At 27.8% G+C, this 10,875-nt stretch overlaps 1 protein-coding gene across 1 annotated transcript; it reads left to right on the top strand.

The window, feature by feature from the left end:
- The first annotated feature begins 236 nt into the window (after positions 1-236).
- LOC137808455 (small ribosomal subunit protein eS4z) lies at positions 237-2,466 on the top strand. Its single transcript, XM_068609575.1, has 5 exons — positions 237-373; positions 881-958; positions 1,038-1,218; positions 1,523-1,620; positions 1,863-2,466. The coding sequence occupies exons 1-5, from the start codon at positions 371-373 to the stop codon at positions 2,295-2,297; spliced, it is 795 nt and encodes a 264-aa protein (XP_068465676.1). The 5' UTR covers positions 237-370; the 3' UTR covers positions 2,298-2,466.
- Positions 2,467-10,875: the final 8,409 nt, after the last annotated feature.

The following is a 10,875-nucleotide window of genomic DNA, read 5'->3' as shown; positions in this document are numbered from 1 at the left end:
ATATAATTTATTTTTTAACTTCAAAAATTGCTTTTCAGAATTATAATTTTAAATATTTTTTGAAAAGTGTTTAAACAAAAAGGATATTTGTGGAAAAAATGTTATAAAAAAGGAGGCAAATCAATAAAACTAGAAATTAAAAATAACAGATACGAAAATTTAAAGAGCTGGGCCAAGATGGGTAATTTGGGCCTGAGTTTTGGGCCTTTGTAAGTTGGTCCGGTGGAGTTGTCTCAGGGACCAAAAAATATAAAGAGAAATGAATGCATGAATTGCGATTAGGGTTTTAAAGAGACGCAACTCCTCTGCTCTGTTTCTTCAGTTCGGTGGTGCCGTAGCAGGGAGCTTCAGCGTATCTCTCAATTCCAGAATGGTTCGTTTTTCTTCTAACCTATCATTCTACTTTAGGGTTTTCATGTCTTTTGAATCTCGTTTTCATAATGGTTTTGATCTTAGTCCTTTTGGCATTTTACTTTATCTCTCTAATTTTCTTGAAATGGCTTGCTTTACTCTATTTTCTGTTGCATCTGAACTTATCGTTTTGTTCTTTGCGACAAGAGTGCTGTTATTTGTTTACAATTCAGATCCGTTTTTGAAATCATGGTGTTGGCATTCGATTAGAAATTGCTTCAAGCCTTTGAAGAGTTTAATGGGGTTTATCTAGGTTTCGCTTTGTATATGAAAGTGGAAGAATGTTGCGATTTGAATGTGATCTGTTCTGTGTGTGTTATATGTAAAGATAACTTCGAGGCGGATGAATCAGTATATTGTGGCCCGGGGTTTTATTTGTTTAACGTAGACTTGATGATGAAGTATTGTGTTTTTTTTTTTAAATTGATTTTTTGTTTGAGCTTTGGATTTGAATGCATGACTGTGACAGGCTAGAGGATTGAAGAAGCATTTGAAGAGGCTCAATGCCCCAAAGCATTGGATGCTTGACAAACTGGGTGGTGCATTTGTAAGTGAAAATTTCATCGTCTTTTGATCAGTTTTCAACGGAGAATTTCAGAGTCTGATGTGTGTTTTTCCGTGTTTAGGCTCCCAAGCCCTCATCTGGACCACACAAATCTAGGGAATGCCTACCACTGATTCTCATTTTGCGAAACCGGCTGAAGTATGCCCTGACATACCGTGAAGTCATTTCTATTCTGATGCAACGACATGTCCTCGTTGATGGCAAAGTCAGGACAGACAAGACATATCCTTCTGGTTTTATGGGTATGTATTAAGAATTACTTTTGGTGTGTTTGCTGAGTTGGGATTGTATGATATGCTATGATAATTCGTTGCTATCATTATTATTATTTGCTTCATGAGTTTTAGTCTTTATTTTTGGTGTGTTTGCTGAGTGGGGTATCATATGCTATGATTATTCGTTTTTATCATTATTATTATTTGCTTCGTGAGTTTTTGATGTATTTCCCTTTTTATGATGAAATGCAACTCCCGGCTAAACCTAGAATATAGAAGAGATTTTCTGCTCAATGTAATACTTTTTTGAATTATATTTATATCTTTACAGATGTTGTATCCATCCCTAAAACAAATGAGAACTTCCGCCTGCTGTATGACACTAAAGGCAGATTCCGTCTTCACTCAGTCAGGGACGAAGAAGCTAAGGTACTTTTGCTTGATTACGCGGAATAACTTTCGTTCTTAACTACTTTATGAGATTACACTACTCTACTATTATACAATAACAGACGTGGATTCATCGTGTTAAGTTCTTGTTTATATACTATTAACCTGGTGCAGAATGTTCACTCCACCGATCTAGGTTGTTTAGTTTTTTGAATTTTGCAGCTGCGACCTAGTTTTCACTTTAGTAATTATGTCCACTTGTTTTCCTTGTATGATGGCAGTTCAAGCTTTGCAAGGTTCGGTCAGTGCAGTTTGGGCAAAAGGGCATCCCATACCTGAACACCTATGACGGGCGCACTATCCGCTACCCAGACCCTCTCATCAAGGCTAATGACACCATCAAGTTGGACTTGGAGGAAAACAAGATTGTTGAGTTCATCAAATTTGATGTTGGGAATGTAGTCATGGTGACAGGTGGAAGGAATAGAGGGCGTGTTGGAGTGATCAAGAGCAGAGATAAGAACAAGGGAAGTTTTGAGACTATCCATGTCCAAGATGCTACTGGGCACGAATTTGCAACTCGTTTGGGCAATGTGTTTACCATCGGCAAGGGAACAAAACCTTGGGTATCTCTTCCCAAGGGTAAAGGTATCAAGCTTTCCATCATCGAGGAAGCTAGGAAGAGGATTTCCGCCCAACAATCTACTGCTGCTTAAATCATCATTAGGATATCAATAGAATTTTGAGTGCTTTTAGTTTTCATGCGATGCTTTTTGCTTCTAATTTTTATTATCTGGAGATTTTATCCGTTGAATTTTGTCTCTTCAATGCACTATAGAACTTTTATTGCTGCTGCTATATAGTCATGAAGGAATCCTTCCATTCCATAGTTTTTTTTAATGTTGTTTTAGCTGGAACAAGTCTCTTAAGCAAGTCCACTCAATGCATCTTTTTAAGAAACTACTCTTGTTTCTATTTCAGATTGTTTTTCCCTTCTAAAACGTTCTTTCGTAATAATTCAAACTGTGCGAGAGATAGTAGAGATTGATTTACTCTACTCTCGCGAAGGTATAAATAATTACACAACAAAAGTATACAAAATTCCTCTTAATCTAAGCCTTTTATTGAATTTTAAATTAATTAATTAACAATAATTAAGTGTATTATGTTTCTCTTTCATAAAATGAATAACATTTTGAGGTGATGTGTAAAGAGATATTATATGTTTTTCTCAATTCATGCTAAATGATATTCGTGCCTCTTCTAGTTTTCAAATTAACATCTGACTTTCTTATATTTTTAATAACATAATATATAAATCCTTTTATAATATTTAAAGTAAACATTCTGTTTCTTATAATTTTAATAAATTGATATTCACTTTCGTTATTTTATTTAAAAACTTATATTAACCAAATTTTAAAAAAATAAGATTTTAAAGTTTTAAAATATATTTTTTGGTTAAAGAACTAAACATTAATTTTTATAGATGAAATAAGAGTAGTGAGTGTGATGACTTAAAAATAGGTTTAGCCAATATATCAAGAAAAGTACCAAGGTTCATAAAACAGTTGTTTAGACGTTAAATTTCCATTAGTCCATGTTTAGAAATGTATATCTTATTTATCGTTATCATTCATATGAGAAAGAATACTGAGATCTATACTTGAAGTAGGCTTGAATACAAGAATTATAGGATAATTTGCACTTTGAACGTTTTTTAGAGTTTTATTACAATATTTTCAATTCCTGTTGATTTGTGAACCAATACACAAAATTGATAGGATTTCTAAGGTTTGGATTCACTGTGGTTATGGTATGATTGTGTTTTATTTTAGTTCTTAAATAACCCAAACTAGAGAATTCATCTAAAAAATTAAAATTTACTTTTAGTTCTTATTGTCATATGATATTTGTAATAGTGATACACCTACTTATGTATCTCGGATAGTTTTTTCATTAAATTTGAACTCAATTTGACATTAGGTCCATAGACAAATGCTTGAACCCAAATTGTTCATTACAAATGCAAGAAATCAGGCCACTTCAAACCAAAGTGTCCTGAGAAAGAGAAGAATAAAGACAAACAAAGATGTTTATTTGGCTTTGAGAAGGATGTCAATAAACATGGAAAACCTTGATGAATTAGAATCTAAAATAGAAGAAGCAAAGGAAGTTGAAAAATCTTTGTCTTATGTGCAATATATTATCTGATCCCTCATTGGAGGAATTTGATGAAGATGTAGATTTAATAGATCTTTATTTTATCACTGAAGCATATAATGAAATTTTATCTAGTTACTCTATTCTCTCCCAAGCTTATAAAAGCTCCAAAAAGATAAGTAAAGTTTTTGTCAAAACAAATCAAGTCTTTGAACAATAAGTCCACATTCTCATACAAGATCTTTCGCATAAACATGTTAATCTATCAGATGATTATAAATAATTAAACAGAGAACATCAAAACTTGAAACTAAGTTGTGACTGACAATCTACTCTTAAAAAATGAAACTTTGAGAAAAGACATATTCACAACTATAAAAGAAGACAATATACTTAATCTTCTAATAAAACCATCATGTAAATCTTATGACAAGCATGATTTAAGATTTGAGGAAGAACAATCTTCAAAGGTGAAAAACACGCAACATTTCTACTTGTTAAATGAGAAGTTGTTAAGCTCTTGATAATTATCAAGAAAGGATCCAAAGTCTATTTGGGTATCTAAAGATAAAATAATTTCTTTTGATTATTTACTTCACAACAAGAAGAAAAATATGTCATGATACTTGGAGAGTAGGTGTTAATGATACATGGTGAAATACAAATTTATATTTTGAGACTTTAAGAATAAAACCAGTAAAGAAGTCAAATTTAAAGAAATAAAAAAGGAATGATAATAATAATAGGAGTTGAATAAATAAGTATGGTTCATTCCTTATATATATTTATTTTAATTAGTATATGATAAAAAATATAATATTCTTATCAGAAGTTAATTATGTGATAGTAGATACAATGTTTTCTCTAATAAAGACCTATTTGTAATAGAAAATGATGACACAACAATAATATTTTCTACTAAAAACAAAGTAAGTTGTACAAAATAGATTTTAGTAAACTACCATATCAAAATTTATCTTTCTTTTCTTTGTATCTTTTAAAACAAAGATCGATGGTATGATATAGGAAGTGTGTGATTATTCTAGCTTGATGTTATTCTTAAAACTACAAAAACTCAATCTCGTGATAGGGTTACACATGTGAGGCATGTACAACTTACTAATATTTTAAAAGATTATATTTTTTAAAAGATTATATTTTAAAATATGATATTTTCTACCAAATATCATATATTTATTTTTTGCATGTTTGAGTTAATTAAACTTTCTAATATATAATATCCATAATTACTTATATTTTTTAATAAAAAATTAAAAAATATAATAAAAATAATTGTGTTAAATTGAAATAAATTTATTAAATATATTAAAATTTATGAAAATAATATTTATTATTATATATATTTGTTATTTTATATAATTATATATGTTTTGTTGAAATTATAATTTTATTTTATTATTTTCATTATTTATAATTACATGTTGTTATTAATAGTATAATTAGATGTTTTTTAAATTGTGAAATAAATTTATCTAATATTTAATTTGTATATTATATATTATATATATAATTATGTTTTGAAAATACATGTACAAATATATTTGGATAAAATACAATAAGAATAGGTGGAATCAATAATGTCAATTGTGAAAAAAATAATAAAAATGTTCTCACCTTCTCCCTCATCCACTTCCTTACTCTCAAAATCAGTGAAACAAACACAATAAACATCCTATGGCCACTCCTTCCTCATTGATGAAAACAAACACAAATGTGTAAGGAGAACAAAAATATTTTTTTTTATATATTTTTAACTAAAAGAGTCACAATCTTGAAAGATGAAAGAATGAAAATGTTCTCAATTGAAAATTGTTAATTTTAATCAATAGATACTCAAACCCAAAATTTGTTCCTTCACCATTTTCACTTTAAAAAGAAATTGAAGTCAAAGATAATTTTCATGAATAATTTTGTTAGATAAAAATGGGTATTTTTATTTTGCTTTTCTTAACCTGCCATCAAAATTTGCTCAATTTTGCTCAAAATTCAAAGACGACCCTTTTCTCTGTTGGAGATCCCACATGGATTAGAGATTAAGACATTTCATTGTATATAAGTAGGTGTAAACCTCATCTCATAAACCGATTTGATAATGTTGAGTTAGACATAAAGTTTACTTCTTAATATTCTCTCTTTCTCATCTTCTAATAGTTTTTTTATCAAACAAGTTATTTTGTTTCAACTTATTCTATAAAAAAATTATTCAAAATTGATTAATAAAACTATTTTTAACAACTAAATTAAATACGCAATAAATAATCCTCTTGTTATATTTTCTTTAAACAAAATTTATAAGAATTAAATCAAGATTAAATGAAGTTCGAATTCATCTTCAAAATTTATTAAGGAAAAGACTCATTATGAATAATAGAAATAAATAAAAATTTATAAGATATTAATTATTATGATTACTTGCATATTTATTATCCTGCTCACTAGAAGAGTTAAGAAATAAATACAATATAATGAAAGTCGTCTCAACTTTGTAAAAAAGGAAAAATACTATTACGAAAAAAATTATATAAAAAAAAGTTGAACGAACTATTTCGGCAAAGAAAAAATTTCAGACTTTTATGAATTTGAAATTAAAAATGTTTGGTTCTCAATATTGTATTTATATTTTAAAGACAACATCAACAAATTATGTTTTTTTAAAGTGTCTTTTATCCACGTTTTCCTTCAATATTGTTATCATGTGATAAATTTCAATTAGCTTTTTTTCGAGTTAAAAAAACAAAAACAGTTTAAAAATTTAGTTACTTACACAATGACTGATTTTTACATTCAACATAATTAATTGTCGCAATTTTTTTTCAAGATTTAAAATGAAAATTTCAAAATTTGAATATTAAAAATTATTTATTGTACATTGCTGGATTACACGGACCAAAACGTTAAAATCACGTAAAAATATGGCTCAAGTGAATAATTATAAACTTTTATTTTCTACACATGTTGTCTTTGCAACTTCATGTTCACGGCTACATATTATTAGTTTATTTGTTTGTATAAGGGGTTTCAATTTCCTTTCGAAGTGTGTAAATTTATATATGAAATCACTTTCATCACGTTTGGGTATCACAAACACATAACAAATAAAATAATAGATTAATTGTGCTATTTTATTGAGTTTAATATTTTGAGTACCATAAAAGTACCATGAAAGAGTTGAATGTGCATCACTAAAGTTTTGAACAAATTATTTGGAGTCCTCAAATCATAATGGTTTTGTAGAAGAAAAAGGTGAGAATGGGTGTGAAATTGTGCACATGAAACATGACAATGACAACTTACTTTTCCATGATAGTGTTTTCATGGATAGTCCAAAAGGGTGAAGCTTCCACGAATGAAGATTGTACCAACAAAAGTTAGAAAAAAAAAGGATTAGATTGGTTTGTTTGCATTGTTGGTGCCACAAAGTTGGTCTCATATTGACCCTTTGTCTGAGGTACATAGATTTTGCTGTACTAGATAAGTTGTGTACACACTTGTACAGTGCTTCACATCTACACGTCAATTAATGGTTTTGGAGACAATGATGTCAATTTAATTTAGTGTTCTTTGTCTAATAAGGACATTGTAGGACATAAATGCTTCAACTAAGATGTATCATACCATCAAATAGTGAATGTGATAAACAAATCAACATATCTCCCAATATGAAATTGTTCGTTTACAAATCCAAGAAGAGAAAACACAACATTTTTATTCTCAAAGAAAAATTGAAAGCAATTTGCACACGGTAATAACTCAAATGATCTTAACAGAATTCATGTTTCACAAAATTCGTGTTTCAAATTCAAAGCAAACATTTGAAAGATTGACTTTTTGTTATTTTTGAGGATCAGGGGTCAGAAATATGAAGATAAAAGATAATGCACAATTTAACATTAACCAATTTGAGGATTAAGGGTCAACTTAAAAGAGAGATATGAAGAGATTGAAGGAGCATAACAAAAGGCAAGTCAAGCAACAAAGTCATATTAGTAATCTTGCTCAGAATATAAAAGAGCTGTAGTGAGTGTCTAATCTAGCTATTAGAGTGTCTAGTCTATCGAGTTAAGTGTTGAACCATTGTAATTCTTTACATTGTGAAGTTATACCCGTATGAACTTTTTTGTGTTCTATTTGAAAGTGCTTTATTGTTCTTTGAAGAGTTCTTAATCTTTGGGGGAAGTTTTGTAACCTGAAGAGGTGTTAATACTCAATGTAACTTGGAGAAATAAAAATACTTGTTGAACCTGGAGAGGTGAAAATACTTATTGAATATGGAGAGGTGGTGATACTTGTTATAACCAGTTGGTTAGTGGGAGATATCTTAAGCAATTGCTTAAAAAGACTAGACATAGTCTGAGTTTGGGTGAAATATGATAAATCTTTTGTGTTGATATCTATTTACTTTTACTATTATTTTAATTTTCACTATTCGACGATTTACTAGACAATCTTACTAAACAATCTATTAGACGATCTTATTATATGTTTTTGTTAGATGGTCTAATAGACAAACTGATTATCTAACGCGAAAAAAGAGTTTAAAGACTTCGTTCAACCCCTCCCTTCTAGAGCCAATTGCACCTACATCAACAACATACAATGAAAGCTAAAAACTCTCAAAAAATCTTGAGAATCTTCATCTCCAGACATCATTATCAAAACATCTTCACTTGGGTCTTCTCTTCAATTCCAATTGTTTACACTATGGAATTGTCTTTTTCGATCTGATTTTAAACTTCCTATAATAAAAAAATCTACCAACCCGCAATTGTACTTATGACCCCTTAAACATTTTAAGGTTCTTCATGTCGAACTTGTATGTGTTGGTCTTGTTCTTTATTAGGAACCTATTTGTTCTTGTTTTTATTTTGTTGATTTTCATGTGTTGCTCACCTTTCTTTGCATTTTCGTTTTGAACAAAGTGAACAAGAGAACTCCCATCAAATACTCCCATCAAAATATTTAATTGGACATCGGTACATCAAATACTCCTATAAAAATGCTGACAAGTATTAGACGAGTTGTGAATTTTTGGATGATACTCCCATCAAAATGATGAGAGTTATAAGACGAGTTGTAAATTTTTAGATGGTGATTTTTTTATGATAGTATTCAAGTATCGAATATAAATCCACTAACCAAAAACTCTTTAATGCTTTAGTTAATAAAATTACAAAATAACATTAATATGATAATCAAGTTACTTTCTTTCTAATATGTTTGTATTTATAAATTTTTGAGTAAGAAAAAACTTTTTTTTTTATTTGTGCTCTTTGTACTTTATTTAACTAATCACACACTAAATCTTGATTTAGGAAAAGCTTAATTTTTAACGTGAAAGAGACTTTATGTGTCGTGTTGTTATTGGAATCCCAACTCATATTGGACCCAAAGAATCTCACTTCCCATTTCCACTTTTCTTCACTAACCCTAAATCAACGTCCACGCCAAATTTCATGCTTCTAACATAATTCTTACTTTTTTTTTTTTTTTTATCATCACACTAAATCTTAAATTTTAAACCCTAAATTCTAAACATATATCACATGTGCATTGATTGGTTTGTTGCAGTCAATAATAAAATCACAAAAACAAATTCACCATAAAACATATAGACAAAATATGATATTTAAGAAAATAATAATATGTTTAAATAGTTATTTTATTTTATTTTTCTTTTGTTTTACACACTTTAATAATAATAGGAAATAATTAGTATAAAAATAACGTTTTGACAAAAAAAAAATCACTCATTTTGTATCAAATTGAATTGAAAATAAGTTATTAGTTTTCTTTCATGGATTAAACATATGCAGAAAGAAAGAGTAACATGAAAAAACTATTTTTTCATTACAAGAAAATTATTAAATAAAAACCAATTTTATAGACAAAAATAATTAGTTGCTATAATGACTAAATTATATACTATTTTATATACTAAAAAAATTATTGATTTCTAAATTATTTTTTATTATTGATAAATAGTTTTTAAATTGATATCTAGTTAGCTACCAAGATTTTAACTACCAATTATTTAAATTCTAAGTTTGGTAACAAAAATCTTGATAAATAATTAAATACCAATTTAAAAATTATTTAAAAACTAATAATTTTTGTAGTCTTTAAAATAGTTTTTAATTTAGTCACTATAGCCGCTAATTATTTTTTGTCTATAAATTAATTGTTTTGGAATGATTTTTTTTTAATGTTTTTAATTCATGTGTAACGTAGATTTTTTGAGTGGTAAATTATATCATTAAATGAATGATTATTTATATTATTTTTTATTGGGATCATTAATATTTTATAACTGTTTCATCACTTATATTGAGTTATATCTTATAATAATGTATACGAATTTTTGTATTAGTGATTAAAAAAAGAAGTTTTTGGTTTCCTAGAATGAAGACTAGGTATACGTTATAGTGAAAAAAAAGTACTTTTTGGTGATAATAAATCTCTTTAACCTAACTTGCTCCATGATTTTCACGTTGTTAAATGCATTTATTTTTCTCACGTTGACGAATTAAAAGTGTGATGCACTTTTGTACAAACAATTCATTTAAGCTAAAAGTTTCGATCGATAACTATCCAATGTGCTTCTTCGAAACGGACTTAAATGTATTTTTATTCCATACATTTTTATTTTAAATTTTCAAAGTATTGACTTTACTTTTTATATATTTTTTAAATATTTTTTTTAAATTAGTATGACGTGATACATATCTAAATATATTATTATGTCTACAATCATGACAATCATCTAAAGTTACATATAACTTCAACACTTTTTTTTTCTGAATTTAAATATAAAAGAATTTTGTTAATTAGTGGAAAAAATACATTAAACCAATTCAGTTCTATTTAGTGTCGTTATTACTTAAAATACATTAAAATTATTCAAATGAAAATATCATCTTCAATAGATATAATCAAGGGTAATTTAAAAAATATATATTTTATATCAAATTAAAAGTTAAATACTTATTTAATACCTATTAATGTAAAATTATATATGTTAAAGATTATATATAAGAATATTTTATAGCATATAGAAATGCAAAATTTTACTGTTGACAAAGAAAGAACAAAAAATAAGAGAATAAACACAGA

This window comes from Phaseolus vulgaris, chromosome 3 (assembly GCF_000499845.2).
Source record: "Phaseolus vulgaris cultivar G19833 chromosome 3, P. vulgaris v2.0, whole genome shotgun sequence".
Lineage (NCBI taxonomy): Eukaryota > Viridiplantae > Streptophyta > Magnoliopsida > Fabales > Fabaceae > Phaseolus > Phaseolus vulgaris.
Note: the sequence above shows the minus strand (reverse complement) of the source record. Positions and strands in the feature narration are given on the sequence as shown.

Coding starts and splice junctions, on each gene's coding strand:
- LOC137808455 (XM_068609575.1), top strand. Junction 1,219..1,522: donor ATATCCTTCTGGTTTTATGG/GTATGTATTAAG, acceptor ATATCTTTACAG/ATGTTGTATCCATCCCTAAA. Junction 1,621..1,862: donor TCAGGGACGAAGAAGCTAAG/GTACTTTTGCTT, acceptor GTATGATGGCAG/TTCAAGCTTTGCAAGGTTCG.